The sequence below is a fragment of the Telopea speciosissima genome, chromosome 4 (genome assembly GCF_018873765.1).
Source record: "Telopea speciosissima isolate NSW1024214 ecotype Mountain lineage chromosome 4, Tspe_v1, whole genome shotgun sequence".
Taxonomy (NCBI): domain Eukaryota; kingdom Viridiplantae; phylum Streptophyta; class Magnoliopsida; order Proteales; family Proteaceae; genus Telopea; species Telopea speciosissima.
The window spans coordinates 9,894,010-9,913,151 of NC_057919.1; the positions used below are offsets into that span (position 1 = coordinate 9,894,010).

The 19,142-nt window shown below is 39.3% G+C and overlaps 1 protein-coding gene across 2 annotated transcripts; it reads left to right on the plus strand.

The window, feature by feature from the left end:
- Positions 1–4,595: 4,595 nt before the first annotated feature.
- LOC122660085 (probable prolyl 4-hydroxylase 3) lies at positions 4,596–16,604 on the plus strand. 2 transcript variants are annotated; one of them, XM_043855257.1, is made up of 8 exons: positions 4,596–4,925; positions 5,019–5,100; positions 5,750–5,847; positions 5,942–6,039; positions 14,508–14,637; positions 14,756–14,943; positions 15,126–15,212; positions 16,197–16,604. In XM_043855257.1, exons 1-7 carry the CDS (start codon positions 4,732–4,734, stop codon positions 15,197–15,199), a joined length of 864 nt encoding a protein of 287 aa, XP_043711192.1. In that variant the 5' UTR covers positions 4,596–4,731; the 3' UTR covers positions 15,200–15,212; positions 16,197–16,604. The 2 variants fall into 2 exon arrangements, with proteins under 2 accessions (XP_043711192.1, XP_043711191.1); XM_043855256.1 differs by having other exon boundaries at positions 16,210–16,604.
- The last annotated feature ends 2,538 nt before the right edge of the window (positions 16,605–19,142 follow it).

The window sequence follows — 19,142 nt, forward strand, 5'->3', positions numbered from 1 at the left end:
AAGTTAGGGTCAGGTTGGGCATGGGCCCAGCTAAGGAGACTCAGGGTTGGACTAGGATTTTAAAAGGCCCGGTCCAACCCGACCCTATTGTAGCCCTCATGATCGATCCTGATTCTTATCGGAATTGGTCGTGACTAATCCGACACGATCGATTCTCTCTCAAAACCTTAAAATTTTCCCTGTTTTTGGATCCGTGGACCAATTCTAGGGTTCTTGAAGGCCGATTCCAATGTGATCTAGATTGGACTTGTCACTGTCAGATTCCGTCTCCAATTTCACATTTTAAAAACCTTACTATTAACTAAAGAGTATCACTAATACGAGAGTCATTATCATCAATGTTCATAAAAATTGACTGTTGTCAATAAATCTAGGATAACTAGCACAAAATTGCATTACAATGACCTTTTTTTGGTTAATTCAAAAATATTATATAGAATTAAATATATATTTTTTTATTTGGCCATGATCACAGCATGAATGTTGTAGATCTCATAGAGAGTTACAACATTCATATAATATTTTAAAGTATTTTTTGACATTGTCATAACATTCATAATTTGTCTTTGACAGCTCTTACAAATGAGACTGAAATTAAATATGTTGTATTTAGTATTGGGGCATATAGAGCCAGAGGTCATGATAGGTTCTTTCACTTTTCTATCAACAATGTCAAAATTTTGTTCAAAAATATATGAGACAAAAGACTCTGTTAGGGGACGTGGCTCTTGTACTTAGACACAAGATGGGGTGAAATGATCATCCCACTCCGTGAAAGGCAAATATTCCACTCTTGTTGATGCTTCTGTATGTGTTCTCATTGGCCTTATACTGGCACGGGGTACAAGGGTCATGCTTTTGGATAGAAAACCTCCACCCAAAAGATATTTATCTGTTTGTCAACAACAAATTTGTTAATGAATCACCTTAAAGTTGTCATGGATAGATTTATTTTGCCTTGTCAAGCTATGTTTGTGAAAGGTCGACAAATTTCGAATAATATTATTATTTCCCATCAAATTTTCATTATCTTAAAACACAGAAAGATAAAAGAGGTTACATGGTCCTTAAGCTTGACATGTTAAAACCTTATGAAAGACCGATGATAAGCTAGAATGGAGTTTTTTGAAAGCTATTTTGAATTTTTTGGATTTACTTCACTTGTGATATGATTGGATTTTAGGTTTCTTCTTGTACTTAATTTGTTAAACTTGAAAAGAATTGCTTTGGAAAATTTGTCTCAATTTTTAGCTGTTTATATAAATTTGAATTTATTTGAAGGAATTAAAATGGGTAAATCAACTTTAGAAATCTCTCATCTGTTGTTTGCAAATAATACTCTCATTTTTTGTAAAGCCAATAAAAACAATGTCTCTACTGTTGGAATAATTTTGAATTAATCTGATAAACAGATTAATTTTGATAAAAATGATAATCTATTAATAGTTATTTGAAAGTCAAGACTTCTCTCTCTAACTCTATTTATTTAGGGACCCCTACTACCATTCCAAGAGCTAAATCTCCTCTACTGTTCAAAATCCTTCCTAGAGTTCAATTGAGATGTCTAGGAGAAAACTTCCACTTTTATCTCAAGCTGGATGTGCTGTCTTAATCAAATTGGTCCTTAATTCGGTATCTACATATATAATGTCTTGTTTTCTAGTTCTGTGTCTACATATATATAAGGCTGTGTTTGCTTACGAATTGGCTTTGGGAACTTTTCACTCTCTTATGGGATTTTAAGAATCTAACTACCTATTTTTCTGAAGTAAGTTTTATAAAGTAAGATAGGGACATGATTTTGTTGGCTCATAAATTTAGTTCGTAGAGCAAGAACTAAAAAACTTAGGTTTACTATTTTAGACGAAGTTTGTAAGTTGTTTGAGTTTATGAACTTTTATTTCTCATAAAAAAAATAATATCTAAGGATAAAACTTACTAGATATCTAGAAAGTGACAACATGCTCAAAGAATCATACACCAACTATGCTTCTAAGATAATGTCATCTTGATTGACCAGCATTTTATTTTTTTATTTATATAATAATTAATTTGGATTGATAAAAATCAATGGACAACGAGACAACAATGTGAACAACATATCCATGAAGATTGTGTGCAAGCAAATATTGCCATACCACTCAAAATATATTAAATTATGAAAACATTTGATAAGAACCTCATGGGCAAAATTTGAAAGTGTTTATTTTTCTTTATATTAGAGAATCTTGTTTTTTCAGACGGGCAAGTCTAAAGGGGGATCCGGCTCCTTCCAGTATACTTGTGCGCTACACGGCGTGCAGTTGGGGAACTCTGATCTACACGACAACATACATATCGACGTGTTGGTGTGTGGATCGAGGCCTCCCCAGCCGCACGATATGCGCTGCACACCGTGTCGTGCGACCGAGGAGCTCAATCCTCTAGAGGGTATCTCTAGTCTTACATTAAAATTTTCAAGTGGAAGTGTGATGTTGCAATTGTGATAATTTTATTTTTTCAGGTAAAAGCAATTTTGATCTTATAGATACCTATTACATGGTTTAGATTACCTATATGTTAAATTTCAAGCTCATGTTCAATTGTCTTCCTTCTTTTATATTTGCATATTTCATTGTATTTTCAATCATTCATTTCTTCTTACAAAATGTTTGTCTCTTCACTAGATTCGTAAGTTTTATTTTACCACGTAGCTGACTCCATTTCAATTGAAACTTAGCATGCAAATAATGGACCTTGGATTCTACTTGTTCACAAATTTCAGTTATATCCCTTCCCCTTTATCCCTTTACTCTGATCATATGCCAAGTTTTAACCAATTCAAATTTTGTTAAGCGATAAAATGGATATTTGAAAATTCAAGATATGTAAGAGCACATAATAGTGGTTTGAATACCGTAGATATATACAACATATATGGGGACGCATGCCATACTAGAATGGTATTTGATTGAATTAAACTTTGAAATTTGACATGTGCCTAAGTCCAACCATGCCTCTTTATGTGGCAATCGAAATTGACACATCATCTATCTATGTAGCTCAAAATGGTGGACCTTTTTTTTTTTGTTTGGTAAACCAAAATGGTGGACCTTCCATGCCCTTACAAAGTTGAGGGTTGTATAAAATAAGTTTTCCATACTAATCTTGGCCATCTGTCAAATTTGGAAATTAAACCCAAGACTAGTGTCTACTAAACCTTTTTCTCTTTGCATTGTCCCTTATCTCAAATTAAACCATTTTACCACAAAAAAAACAAAGAAGAAATTGAATCATTAATTTTATAATGGGTGTGCTTCAGTCAAATGATGATATCACCAACTTGTCAACAAAGCCACGGAATAAACTATTACATGGTGGTCAAAAGTAGAATAAATATCTGTTTGGAAAGAGAAGGGGATAGGGTTTCCCACGCTATCAGAATGGAAAAAAATACATGCTTTGTGACCTTCACTTTTAATGAGAGAGCATGAGAAAGAATTCAAACGCAGATAGTGTGCAAGACTTTTCCCAGAAAAGAAAATTACAGACATGCTTGACTATTTAAATCTCATTTCTACGATAATATATATTTGTGAGGGGGCATGTATACTGCAGTTGCATACACGAGTAGTATTCCAATTCCTGTACCTTTCTATATATATGAAAAAACTGAAACCGAACTGATAATTAATAGCGGTTTGATAATAATCTATTAAGATTAAGTGATAAGAAATTGAACTAACCAAACGTATAACTATTGGTTTGGTTTTTAAAATCCAAATCCTTGTTGGTCTTGTTTCGGTATATGATCAATAATGCTAAAACCAGAAAATATTCGAAACCAATTCAACCAACCATTTGACACCCCTAGATCGTAGGTTCCCCGAAACATAAACTTACATTTTTGGTTTTTGTTGAAAATCAGTAGTTATAACCCCAAAGAAGATGCACACACTCCGGTCCAGGGTTTTAGTAATTGGTATTGGTATTGATATCAGTGTCGATATTGGTCTCTGTTGATATCGATCTGGATCAGTCCGTATCAATAGATTTATCCTTGTTTTCTTTGAAAAATTAGATTTTATTTTTACATTGTTACCCTTTTCCACCAATCCACCAATATGGGATTGGCCAGGAATCCGTATCAGATGATCCGCCGATCCGATGCAATTTGTCAAACCATGTTCCGGTCTGGTTTATATGATAAAGCCAGCCAACGTGTCGGTTACTATCAGCCATTCAGCCCTCTAATTACGTGTAAAGACTAACAGAGAGCTTTGACTAAAGCTACGCGGCGGACCGAGCCGAGGACCCACCCAACCCGAGCGACTTCTTTTGCCTTTTCCAGTTCCAGGTTTTCCATGAAATACCGCGTCGGGTAAACTTTGGGCTACAAGCCGCCACTGACACCGTGAAACCAATCTATTAAATTACGGAAAAACCCCCCTAGTTGATTCATTATAAAATGCACATTTCATGGACAGAGCAGGGCTAAAACTGTAACTCTGAATAGCGTAACCTCCGTGGCCCGTAACCTTCAGCCGTAGAAGAGAGAAAACTATTAAGTATTAAGAACGTTCCACTGTGGCACTGTGTCTCCTTGATTTTCCTCTCCTCTGGCCGTGACTGAGTCTCCGAGCTTGAAGGCTACCAGATCTGACTCTTCTTCGAAATTTAGGGTTCCTGATTTGGATCGATTGGTAGGAGCTAGGCCTTCGCTCAATTCGATCGGTCTGCAAGACTGCAACCATGGCGAAAGGAAGGCATTATCGGATGCCTAACAGGAAATTTTCTTCGTTCACGCTCCTCTTATCTATGCTCCTCATGCTGACCGTCGTTCTCTTGATGCTTCTCGCCCTAGGAATTTTCTCTATTCCGGTCAACAACGATGATTCCCCGAAAGCTAACGATCTCAGTTCAGTTCGCATTAAGAATGCCGTCAGGTACGTAACTTTAAATCTGTTGTTATTGGAGTTTTCTGCATTTGATGATGTTCTGATTCTTCTGCGTATTATTGAATTCTGGAATTGTTGCAGAACTGGACTGGGTGAGAGAGACGATCAATGGACCGAAGTTATCTCCTGGGAGCCAAGAGCCTTTGTTTATCACAATTTCCTGGTTAGCTGAAATTTCCTTTCGTATCCCCATAATTAATCTTTCGTTTTTTTTTTTTTTTTTTTTGGGGTGGGGGGGGGGGTGTGTGGCAATTTGAAGGGACAGGGTGAACAGTTTCGGCCAATTGCCGGTCTTTTATGATCATTTGCAGTTCTATGCTGTATGGTCTAACAATTAAGTCATTAATTTGTCCCTCTGCAAGTCTGTGGATCAATATGTCGGTTCGTCTTAGAACTGCAATTTCTATTCTTCTTGAACTGTAAAAGCATTCTTGCTGAATCACACAAGACTACCGTCATACTTATATCTATGATGAAAAAACCAGAAGGCCGTTTGAATGTTATGAAATGCAACGCAATTTAGTGGAAATGCGAAAATGACGGCTTTAAGTGATCATGGATACCTCTGGGTTAAGCTTATTCTGTGTTAATGGAAAACTTTCAAAAGCGAACAAAACACTGTGATATGTTATGTAGTCAGTAGTTACCACATTCTTACTTGTCGTTTCCTCACTTACATGATGATTTGCTTTCATTATCAATGAAAGAAGAATCAAGATAAAGTTATGGGATCCATCAATATTGCATTCCTTACTGTAGACATAGTTCTCGAACTGTCCACTCAAGAATTTTCTTTCTCCTTCTTTGAACAGTCTAAAGAGGAATGTGAATACTTAATTGAACTAGCAAAGCCTCATATGGAGAAGTCAACAGTTGTTGATAGTGCCACCGGCCAGAGTAAGGATAGCAGGTCTCTCGCTCTCTCTCTCTCTCTCTCTTTCTCTGTGTGTGTGTGTGTCTCTGTGTGTGTGTGTGTGTTGCTTAATATAGATTTTGGTCTGTAGGGTGCGCACTAGCTCTGGAACATTTCTCAGAAGAGGGCAAGATAAAATCATTAGAGACATTGAGAAAAGGATTGCTGACTTCACTTTCATACCTGCAGGTATGCAGTTTGGAGATACTTACACTAATCATTATGGTTTTGTCAATGGCTTATATTTCTTTCTTTTTTATGTGCACTGTATCATGTCCTCAAACCTCTCTCTGTTTTATGATTTTACATGCTTTGGCTGAAGGGCACATGTCATGGTATTTGGAAGAAAAGTGAAGAAATTCTAAGGCACATATATAAAGATTCTATGTTAAGATTTATGGAAAACATTTAGCATATTTCTATTTCCTGAGCTGTCTAATAACATAAAAAGGGCATCTGGAAAGAAAAGTGAAAAACTCCTATGCATTTATATGAAGACAAGATTTTACATTGAGCTTTATGTAAAACATTTACCATTTTGCAGACAACAAATTGCAAGTCCACCCCCAACCCCCTTCCCCCACACGGTAGTTGTTAGATGTGTAGGAGATATACAGACACCTTGGGGCAAGCAGGATCAGAAGACAAAAAGGAAATAAAACTATATCACATTGCATTCACAGATATAAAAATCAAACCTTGTAGCCCCCTCCTTAGCTAATCCCCCCCCTCCCCTTCCAAATGCAGTGCTAATCCTGAACCAGTGAGATCCAATGGGGGATCAGCTATGAGACAGGATCACAGTTAAAAGGACAAACCAGATTAGGAGAGAACTTATAAAGTTGAGCAAAGCAATTTGGATTGGCCGGAAATATTGGTTGATTGCTCAGTTCAGAGGTTAGGACAAGACTGCAAATCACATTCTGACGGTTAGATCTCAAGATCTAGAAGAATCCTATTCTAATTAGGTAACTGGAAAACCCTGGCATAAATCAGAAATCGATCACTAGGTTTAAGGATTCAAAATAATCTGAATTAATGACAAATTAGTAGTATGAAACTGTAACAGAAAAAAAGAACTAGAATATCGTTCCAGAAAATTCGGATTTTCAAGAAGTTTAGTCGAGATAGGATTCTGAATTTGATGGACACTTTAGGGCTCTTAAACAAGAATTGAAACTGAAGTTAATAGCATAAAACAGAATAGAAAAAATAAATAAATTAACATAATAGAATAATAACAAAGCGAACAAAAATATACATGTTGAGATAGGCTAAATTACCCGATAGGGGTAATTTAGTCCTTTGGTTTTATTATTTTTATCTTTTATTTTTATTTCCTTTTCTGTAATTTTCCCCCTTGACCGATCTCTATTTGGGATTCCTAGTTGTAATGGGAATTCCTAATAGGAATAGGCAAGGGGGGCATTCCTATTTTGAGTCATTCCTACTTTGATTAGGAATAAGTTGTATTCCTACTTTAAGTAGGAATAAGTTGTAATTCTGGATTATTATAAATAAAGGGGCTGGGTGATCAAGTAAGACACTCAAGCATTCAGTTCTACAGGGCTTCTAACATGATATCAGAGCAGAATCTGATCTAAGAAGCAGTTCTCAAGTTTTTTCTGGTTTTTTTTTCTCCCCCCTCCCACGGTGTCTGGTTTCTCCCTTCTCCCCCACTCTCGGCTCCTCTCTTTCATTCAGGGCAGCACCTATGAGGTGATCTAATGCAGATTTAGATGCTGCCCTCGCATTCACCTCATTGAAGATTGCAGATTACTGGTGTTGCCTACTGCCGACAGGTTCCCTCCACCATTGGAGATCGAGTTCTTCCCACAAAGCTGAAGATCGATTTCTGTTTTTTCTGGAGATTGGTTCCTGCTATCCCTGGCACACACCTCTTCCTGTTTGAAGACTGCAGTATTGAATAAGCCAAGACAGATTCAGCTCTGCGATTTCTCTCCAAACAGCCTTTTTGCCCTAATTTTTTGCTAAAATTAGGGCTTCTTATTTGCTGGTCCAAATCAGCTCCTTTTTGGAGGACTTCTTCCCCACTACTAGAGGATCACTCGATCTATCTTTCAGCCTATTCTGACGGCTGAAAGTGCTGCAACTTCAAGTCACTCGATTCAGTTTTTTTTGAAGATCTGTGTTTTTCAAATTAGTGGCTCGATTTCTGCCTAGATGATTATTGCTACTTCTGGAGGAGATGGTTAGATTAGGAATGACTTTCTTCCCTATACTGCTGCCATTAAGCTTGATGGTACGAATTATTTGATTTGGGCCAGATCACTATCCTTGACCGTTGCTGGTAGGGGACTCACTGGCACCACCAAACAGCCTACTGAAGAAGGTGTTGCCCGTACTAAATGGGCTGCCAACGATGCTATGGTGATGTCATTTGTTTTGAATTCTATGACCACTAACCTCTCCAGTCAGTATCTCCTCTTTGACACTGCTATTCAGATATGGACTACTGTCAAGGGAACTTATGGTCGTTCAGGTAGTGGTGCTCAGGTTTATGAAATCAGGAAGACACTCCAAAATACTACTCAGAAGGAGATGTCTGTCACTAAATACTATGCTGCTCTCAAGTGTTTATGGCAGCAATTGGATCAATATGCTCGGTTTCAACCTACTACTACCACTGACATTACTGCCTATCACACTTATGTTGATCAATTTCGGGTCTATGATTTCCTGGCTGGCCTTAATGATGTTTATGATCTTACTGACTACTGGCTCCACCCCAGATACTTCTTCTGACAGTGTTGCTGCTACTGCTACTGCCAAAGAGCCTGTGAAGTGTGATCATTGTCACAAACCATATCACACTAAAGCTCAGTGTTGGAAATTACATGGGAAGCCTGCTGATTTTGAGGCCAAATGTGGTCGTGCTAAGCCTAAAAACAAAGCCAATTACACTGAAAGTGTAGCTCCAACTCCCACTGCTGGCATTGGTTTCTCCCAGGAAGAACTCCAGGCTCTCCGGCGTCTGTTGAACACATCCGCTGCCTCTACTACATCTGCTGCCAATTCAGGTTCCTTCTTTGCCCGTACAGGTATTTCTTTTGTTGGTCATGGTGCATCAGTAGTCCCCACTCCTTGGATTATAGACTCCGGTGCTACTGATCACATGACAGGTTCTTCCAGCCTCTTTAATACATATTCTCCTACTTCTGGTAAAGATAAAGTCAAAATTGCTGATGGGTCTCTCTCCTCCATCTCAGGGAAAGGATCCATTGGTTGTTCTCCTTCTCTTACACTGTCATCTGTGTTGCATATTCCCAAGTTTACCACTAATCTTCTTTCCATTAGCAGTATCACCAAATCTCTGAATTGTAAAGTAACCTTTTTTCCCACTCATTGTGTTTTTCAGGAACTGTACTTGGGGAAGACAATTGGATCGGGTAAAGTGCATGGCGGATTGTACCTGCTTGATGGAGACCCTGCATCTACCCAAGCTTTACCTTCTAGGCTCTGTCACCCGACATCTTTCTCTTTTGAATTACACAAATGGCACTCTAGACTAGGTCATCCCCCTTTAGGTACTTTATCCACTTTATTTCCAGCATTAGTTAAAGATTATAATAAGGAAGATTTCTTTTGTGAGCCTTGTGTCTTGGCTAAACAGACACGTTCAAATTATCCCATTTCTAATAAAAGATCTTCTTCCTTATTTCATGTTGTTCATACTGATGTGTGGGGTCCTAGTAGAAAAGTTTCTCTTTCCGGTCATCGGTGGTATGTAACATTTATTGACTGCTATTCTAGGTTTACTTGGGTCTACCTTATGTACACAAAAAATGAAGTGTTTTCATGTTTTCAGCATTTTCACCAGCTGGTTAAGACCCAATTTAATGCCACTCTTCAAATTTTGAGGAGTGACAATGGGACAGAGTATATGGAAGGTCAGTTCCAAAAATACCTTGCTGCCCATGAAATCCTCCATCAGACCAGCTGTGTTGATACTCCAGCCCAAAATGGGGTGGTTGAGAGGAAAAACCGCCACCTCTTGGAGGTGTCTAGAGCTCTTCTGTTTGCTCGCAATGTCCCTTCCCTTTATTGGGGGGATGCTGTCCTTACTGCAGCCTATTTGATTAATAGGCTGCCCAGTCGGGTTCTTAATTCCAGACCCCCTGTTGAGCTATTACTTGGCTCTTCTTCCTTTATCGTTCCCCCTAGGGTCTTTGGCTGCGTTTGTTATGCCAGGGATACAAAGTCCCCTGGTAAACTTGAACCACGTAGTCTCCGCTGCATTTTTTTAGGTTACTCTGATATACAGAAAGGGTACAAATGCTATTACCCTCCATCCCGCCGGACTTTGGTCAGCATGGATGTCGTGTTTCATGAAAATGTTTCCTATTATGTGTCCCCACCTCTTCAGGGGGAGAGTGTTAGTGAAGATGTGCTGACCATAGGCTCTCCACCTCCATTCCAGTCTGTTTACAATGAGTCTGAACTAGTTTGGCCTGCTCCTAGTACTTCCCCTGAGTCAGGGGGAGAGATCCCTATACAGGGGGAGACCATCTCTATTCAGGGGGAGCAAACTACCCCAGTCCAGACTCCTGTCCAGAGGACTATTAGTGAATTTCAGAGGAGGATTGATGACAGTACTGTGAAGACCTATGGAAGGAAACATAAGCAGGTTCAATCAACTGTTGCTCTAGTACCTATCCAATTGCCGAACCCAGATCTAGAGCCTGCCTCTCCACCTGATAATGTTCCTTCTACTGAATTACCTATTGCTCTTCGCAAAGGTGTCAGGACTTGCACTCAGCATCCCGTATCTCATGTTGTTTCTTATGACTCCCTTTCCCCATCCTTTCGTGCTTTTGTTCCCTCTCTTTCTTCTGTTCGTATTCCTAACAATTGGCAGGAAGCTCTATCAGATGGAAAGTGGAAGGCAACTATGATGGAAGAAATGGAGGCCTTGAAGAAAAATAACACATGGGAGCTTGTGGTTCTTCCACCTGGGAAGAAAACCGTTGGATGTAAATGGGTGTTTGTGGTGAAACAGAAGGTGGATGGCACTGTGGATAGGTATAAGGCACGACTCGTGGCCAAGGGGTTCACTCAGACATACGACATTGATTACCAGGAAACATTTGCACTTGTTGCAAAGTTAAATACTGTTCGTGTGTTATTATCTTGTGCAGTCAACCTTGGATGGGATTTGTAGCAGCTGGATGTAAAAAATGCCTTCCTAAATGGAGCATGGGATGAGGAGGTGTATATGGACATTCCACCAGGGTTCTCTTGTGACAAAAACCAAGGAAAAGTGTGTAGGCTGAAGCGTGCACTATATGGGCTGAAGCAGTCAGAATCATAGTTGTCAAGGCGGCGCCTAGGCGTCCAGGCGCTTTGGTCGACTTGGGCGCCTTGGACGCCTTGTTCGCCTAGTTGGTGTTGCCTTAAACTTTGGCCCTCTCCACCGCCTTGGGTCACCTAACCGCCGTGACAACTATGGCAGTCACCACAAGCATGGTTTGGCCGGTTCCACAAGGCCATGATTTCTGTGGGCTATAAGCATAGTAATGCTGATCACACACTCTTTATAAAGAGGGTTGGTGAAAAACTCATTGTTCTTATAGTCTACGTTGATGACATAGTGGTTACTGGCAATGATGGTGATGAGATCAGACGGTTGAAGACCTTCCTTGGACAAGAATTTGAGATTAAAGATCTAGGGAAACTACGATACTTTCTTGGGATTGAAGTGGCCAGATCTTCTAAAGGCATTTTTCTCTCCCAAAGGAAGTATGTCCTAGACTTATTGATTGAAACCGGGTTGTTAGGCTGCCATCCTTCAAATACTCCTATGGATCCTACTATTCGGCTCAAGGAAAAAGATGGTGAGCTTGTTGCTAAAGGCCGGTACCAAAGACTTGTAGGGAAGCTGATTTATCTCTCACACACTCGTCCTGACATTGCTGTCGCCGTGAGTACTTTGAGTCAGTTTATGCATGATCCCTACTCTTCTCATATGGAGGCTGTTTTTCGTATCTTGCATTATTTGAAGTCAGCTCCTGGAAAAGGAATTCTTCTGTCTGCACATGGTCACCTACGGATAGAAGCATACATTGATGCTGATTGGGCTGGTTCTGCGGATCGCAAGTCTATTTCTGGATATTGCTTCTTTGTAGGTGGAAATCTTGTCACATGGCGTTGCAAGAAGCAAAATGTAGTTGCTCGTTCTAGTGCCGAAGCTGAGTTTCGGGCTATGACACAAGGTATTTGTGAGTTACTCTGGCTTAAAGGTTTGCTACAAGACCTTGGTGTTCCTATTCGTCTTCCTATGATGCTGTACTGCGACAACAAGGCTGTAATCAGCATAGCACACAACCCAGTACAGCATGATCGTACCAAACATGTTGAGGTGGATAGGCATTTCATCAAGGAGAAGTTAGAAGATGGGCTGATTTGTATTCCCTTTGTGACATCTGCTGATCAACTTGCTGATATCTTCACCAAGGGATTGTCTGGGAAATTGTTTCATCCCAATCTAGTCAAGTTGGGCATGATCGATATCTTTGCTCCAACTTGAGGGGGAGTGTTGAGATAGGCTAAATTACCCGATAGGGGTAATTTAGTCCTTTGGTTTTATTATTTTTATCTTTTATTTTTATTTTATTTTCTGTAATTTTTCCCCTTGACCGATCTCTATTTGGGATTCCTAGTTGTAATGGGAATTCCTAATAGGAATAGGCAAGGGGGGCATTCCTATTTTGAGTCATTCCTACTTTGATTAGGAATAAATTGTAATTCTGGTTTATTATAAATAAAGGGGCTGGGTGATCAATTAAGACACTCAAGCATTCAGTTCTACAGGGCTTCTAACAATAAAGGAATATATGATCAGGAATCCACTTGATCTTTTAGGGCTTGAATAACACCACGGTTCACTGAATCTCACAGCAGTTAAACTCTTGAGTCCCACTAGAGTAAGCACTCCTGAATCCCACAAGAGTAAACACGCCTGAATCCACAGACCAAAACAGATTGAAGCCTTCATTCATTCATCAAATTCGTTATTAGGATGTTAAGCCTTTCCAAATATTAATATTTATTTAAAAAAAATAAAACCAACTAGAAGACTTCCCATTGACCAGTAATGTTGGGAAAGTCCAGATCTATCCAACAACAACAACTCAGCCTTAATCCAACTAAACGGGGTCGGCGACATGGATCCAAGCAAAGAAAAAGTTAGCAATATTAGTAGAAGAACAATAGAGACATGACACAGCAATACCCACCTAATCGATGCCCTCCAAACAGCTCTGTACAAGGTCATACATAAAACCAGGCCCAACTTATGCATGTCTATCCTCACTACTACTCCTAGGTCATTATAGGCCTGCCCCTATCCCTTTTAGATCCTTTAAACTAAATCCAACTACTTCCTTGAACTAGTGCATCCCAAGGCCTCCGTTGGACGTGACCATGCCCCCTCAAACGACTCTCTCAAAGCTTCTCATGAATAGGGGCTACCCACAATACAGCTCTAACCATTCAAACCTAACTATATCTATCCTAGTTGAGGAATCTACCACCACAGCCACTTCATATGGAGCTACTCCCAACTTGTCCCACATCCATCTCCCCATCCTTATCTCTGCCACACTTAGGATATCTATGTGCTGCTTCTTAACAGCCCAACACTCTGCACAATACATCATGGTTTGGGGTGCATTACTCAACAACACAACAATATCATACTCCAACTAAATAGGGTCAGCCACATGGATCCTCGCTCTCCAATAAGCTCTAATTGGAAGTTTTCTAAATTGATCCTGGAAAAGATACTCCTCCCAGCCGCAGGCTGTCTTGGAAGTTTTCTAAATTGATTCAAGAACATAATTAATAAAATAGAAACTAACCCAAAAAGTATAGAGTCCTAATCCAGCCTCCTAATTACAATAATCAAAATAATAAAATAAGCTGCTAAAAACTGTTCCACGACCAGAACTTATAAGGGGTTCCGGAAGAGATCAGGAAACTAGGATCAATCGATTGGACCAGGTTTTGGTCCAATTCTGACCCAATTAATGGCTACATGCAGTTGGAGTAAACTTATCATTCAGCTAATTCAATTAAAATTTAAAGATCTTGTGTTCTGTAATATCACTTCCAATCTGCCTTTAGTTAGTTCCTACCACTCTTTCTGTTTCTTATCCTATAATATGCGCTTTCTTTTCTTTACCTTAGAAATCCCCTTCCCCTAATTTTCTTTTCCTTTTTCCAGATTCTCATTTCTAGTTGAATCTGACTGTTTTGGGGAAGATATTTCTACATCATGATACTTGTTTTCATGCTATGATTGTTAGCATGTTCCTGCAGGTAGTTCATGTTTCTACTTCATTCTCTGCAAGTTGAATGGTCCACATATAAAATATATATTTATGTAATAGTTAGCTTAGTTATAGCATTATTTAGATCTCTTTTGATGGTTCTAGAGGCAAATTTTATTGCCAATTAATGTGGGTAGAAGTAGATTTTTATGCTGGATCATTCTTGATTGTGCTTATGGTGTCTTCATCCCTCTCCTCTGTGCTATTTAATCAGTGCTTATGTTCATCTCATGGTTTATTTATTCCTAAAGTTATGGTTAGTTGGTTACTAAACTACTGTTCAAGCTAACACAATAAAATTTACAGAGCATGGGGAAGGGCTGCAAATCCTCCACTATGAAGTTGGACAGAAATACGAACCTCACTATGATTACTTTAATGATGAATTTAACACTAAGAATGGTGGTCAACGGATAGCTACTGTTCTCATGTATCTGTAAGTCTCACATTTCTCCTTGTACATCTTATGCAGTTGTTTGACCCCGATATCTAGTAGTAGGATTCATCTTTTGAAGATCAACTCTTCTACTTTCCTACTTTTTCCATTGATGCAGCTCTGATGTTGAAGAAGGTGGCGAGACGGTATTTCCTGCTGCCAAAGCAAATTTCAGTTCTGTCTCATGGTGGAATGAATTATCTGAATGTGGAAAGAAGGGTCTCTCTGTTAAACCAAAGATGGGTGATGCATTGCTTTTCTGGAGCATGAGTCCTGATGCTACTCTAGACCCTTCTAGTTTGCATGGTCAGTTTTTGTTCAATTTCCTAGTTGTGCAGTCCTCTGCTGTAATTCTAAAGTTACATTTTCTTAGCTCTAATAATCAGAGTCAGGTCCCTTAAGTTAGCTCTTGTTCGAGTGTGCACTTTTTCAGTCACTTGATATTGACTAATTAAATAGGTAACTATTTTCTCCTTGATTTATTTCAGGTGGCTGCCCTGTGATTAGAGGAAATAAGTGGTCATCGACAAAGTGGATGCATATTAATGAGTACAGGGTCTAAACTACTGTGATAAGGTACCTTCCTCTACCTACAAATTACCAGTTCCACTTGTTTTTGTCATTAGCAGTTGTACTTGGTATTGGAGCTATTTTTCATTTTCATTTTATTGATTCTTCCACAAAAAAAAAAAAAAAAAAAAAAGGGAATAAGAGGTCAGTGTTTTTATGTCTCAAGGAATGCACTTCAGCTGCCATGCCTTTTGGGATTTGGAATTTTATTTTATTTCAAATTATAGGAACTCTGTTTTGTGGGTTTTAGTTTGTGAAACTCTGGGAAACTATCTCAATTTAATGTCTCTAGACTGCAAGATAAAGAGTATTGGCTTTTCTGCCATGTTGTCTTGAGACCACTTCATCTATTCCAAAATGCTTCAAACCGAGCAAGCAAAAGAATGTCTCCTTAGCCTGATTTTGATGTCTACTGTTTCTAATTGAATTTGGAAATCAGTAGGCATAATACAACAGATGATTTCAATTCGTCTAACCCATCTTAAAATGAATGAGGAGCTGAATACTGCAAACTTTTTGTGTCAAATTATTTTTGATGTAGATGAACACTTTCTTAATGTGATGTGTGGGCCCTGGGATTGTAGCTATTGTGTGTCTATGTGATGATAGGCAAACAGGGGCATGTTTTATGTTATGTAGATATGCACTTTAATTTTGTGACATATGAACCTAGAGACTTTTTATGTAGATAAAAGCCTTCTTATGTGATGCATGGTCCCTGGACGTGTCTATCATTTGTGTTTATACAAGTATACATGATGGAGCAATGGAGTTATCTTTTCACTTAAGTGTGATCTCTTTCCAATTTGCTTGCTTTACATCTACTCATTTGACCTTCCAAAGATATCCTAGTCTAACTGCTGCATTAATAACACAGCTTTTTTACCTGACTTGCTGCAAATAGCTTTCTGCATGGAAAAAGTTCATTTATCCAGCTAATATATATTCTTCCTTGATTTATAGCTAGCTAAAACTTTTCTTACTATTGTAGATCCGTTTGGCAGGTTATGGATGAATTTTCCCAGGTGGTTATTGTTGTAGTCTTATGTAACAAATGTTGTCAGAAATTTTAGCCATAGCTCATGTCTTGTTGGGCCCTGAGATCCATGATGTATCCTATGACACAGGTGCCTTCAAATTTTGATAGGCTACTGCATCTCCGCTAACTAGTATTCAGGTTGGTTGACAGCAGCATTTCCACCACCTTCTAAGAAATAAAAACTGGTTTACCTTTTGTTAATTTGTTTGGGGGAGTTTATCTTTGTCAGAGTTACAATTCTTGGAAGATGTAGGGGTGGTGGGGGGCTGTTTATAAACGTTACTCTGATACTGAACTGTAAAAGCACATGAACTTTTAAATGAAAATATAACAGTTTGAGTTGATTGATTTGTTTCCCTTTGGCTTTTGTCTACTACTAATTGATTCCCTTGCATTTGTGGGATGGAATGTGTGTCTCCTCCCCACCCCCCCAATCCAAAAAAAAGAACATCCATGAGCACAATAAGGGATTCTTATCAAGCAGAGACCATTCAATGGGAATAAAGTGTATTGTGGAGAGAGGACTTGGGGCTTTCTGTTGGTTGGGTTTGCTGAGGTAAAGTGGTAGATCAAAACAGCACCGACTGTTCACTTGGGTTAATATAGTCTTAATCACAAAATCTCAAGGAGATTTGCCTGAAGCTGAGTAACATTTCCCCAAAGTACTCGTCCTCACTAATCAATGCCAATTCTTAAGAACTGATCACACACTCATTTCACTTGTTGTGAGCTCATGCTAACCTTGTGTGGATAAACCAGCTGCAGTTTCCTGATACAGCACAGTGACATGAAGTAGCTGTAGGAGCGCATTAAAAGGACGGGGTCTGAGGTGTCTGAGCAGGCCAGCATTCCTTGACTTGGACCCTGTTACAAGGTCAAGTTTAGTTTCATTGTGCATGGATTGCTTTTCACTTGGCCCTTGCCTTCTAAATACACGGTACCTAATTGTAGATCCTATCTACCCAAAAAAAAGAAAAAAAAAATGAGTTCTTATAGTTCAAATAAATTAGTCCAAAATGCGAGTACACTGCTGTGCCAACATGAGATGCTACAGAATACTTGCTTAACAGCGGTTCAACTTTGTCTGAAAATTAAAGGGTTATTTTCAAATGCCCCTGTGAAAATGGCCAAACTTACAGTTGTCCTTTTGAACTTTCATTAATTTCACGTGTACCCTTATTTTTTAAACTAAGTATCATTATAGTCCCTCCCATTAGGAGGATCCGTTATGTTATAACGGATCTTAATTTTTAACATTGATGGATCATTCTGCCCCCCTTGGTAGGGTAGAATGACAAAAATACCTTTTATTTGAAAAAAAAAAGAAAAAAAAACCTGCAACTCATCTTCTCCAAATCGTTTAGGGTTTGGGGAAGATGAGTTGCAGATATCTTTCAACCCATTTGGCAATCATCCCTGCAACAAGAGAAGGTGAGTATCTCCGCCGCCCCCTCCCTCAATTCCTCACCTCATTTATAACGATTTACGACACATTCCCTCATGGAGATTCCCCATTACGGTAATGGCAATGAAGGGGGTCGGGTGTCATTGTCGTTCTCATGGTGCTCACAGCGATAAGACAACTAAGGAACCCATATCCTGTAACGGCTTTAACGATGGAGGAAGAAGAGGAGAAACCATGACCAGGAATAAAAATCTCAAGGTGGGTAACAGTAACACAATTGCTTCATGGGTTGGACAATGGAGGATGCGGTGGATGTGGAGAGGTACCACCCGATCCCATACCTTTTTGCCCTTTCCCTGCTCTTCATGGCGGTAGAGTATACCCTTTTCATGATCCCTCCTTCATCTCCTCCCTTCGATCTGGGTTTCATCCTCACCCGCTCCCTCCACCGCTACTTGGCCGATTACCCTTCCCTTAACACTTCCCTCGCTGCTCTCAACACGGTAAAGTAATAATGGCCTGAACTAATCGATTCTTTGTGATACCTTTTTGTTTCTGATCTGTTTCTAATATTAACAACACAGGTGTTTGTGGGAAGATGAGTTGACATGTATTCTATGGACATTGTTAGTGGAAGCGAGGCCGAGGGCGACCATATCGACTCTGTTCATGTTCACATGCAGAGGAAAACTTGGGTACTCAACGCAGCTGCCGCTGCCGGAGGGGTTATTAGGGTCGGGAGTGGATTTTCCGGTGGGGAATGTTTCATTCTTTCTGTTCTTCTCGGGACACGTTGCGGGATCGGTAATAGCGTCGCTAGACATGCGTCGGATGCAGAGGAAGGAATTGTCTCTCTCAAGGCTAACCGATCAACAATGGCTTCCATGTGCCTTGGTTGCAGTCCTTGGACCTTCGACTTGGGCTACACTGCGCTCAGATTTGAACGGTTTGAGATTTTTTTCCTTAAAGGGGGAGGGATAGGCAGTAGTTAGGGTTAGGCACATAGCAGATTAGTTTAAATGAAAATATTCAAATCTCTTTTTAGACCACTTCCATTCTTGATTTCTGATTCAAGAACTCATCTTCCCCTTCCCAAAGGGGTAGATGAGTTGTAAGGGGTTTTTTATTTTTTATTTTTTTCAAATAAGGGTATTTTTATCATTCTATCTTATCAAGGGATGGTCCATCAATGTTAAAAAACTGTGATCCGTAATAATATAACGGATGTGTCTAACGGGAGGGACTATAGTGGTATTTAGTTTGAAAAACAGGAGTGCACGTGAAATTAATGAAAATTTAAAGGGTAACTATAAATTTGGCTATTTTCAAAGGGGTATTTAGAAATAACCCAAAATTAAAAGAAGTTAGGTCCTTCCTTTTATATGTCGTTGTGCCACTACTGTAATGACTCACGGTCAAGAGATTCCCGTACACCATGAGTGAACAGAAACTAGGTCCTTTCTTTTATAGTCATTCCTTCATGCTTTACAC

Bases quoted from the DNA above. Each gene is read 5' to 3' on its own strand.
- LOC122660085 (XM_043855257.1), top strand. From the start codon at position 4,732: ATGGCGAAAGGAAGGCATTATCGGATGCCTAACAGGAAATTTTCTTCG. The intron at 5,101-5,749 runs GTTAGCTGAAAT...TTCTTTGAACAG, and splicing joins TTGTTTATCACAATTTCCTG to TCTAAAGAGGAATGTGAATA. The intron at 14,638-14,755 runs GTAAGTCTCACA...CCATTGATGCAG, and splicing joins GCTACTGTTCTCATGTATCT to CTCTGATGTTGAAGAAGGTG.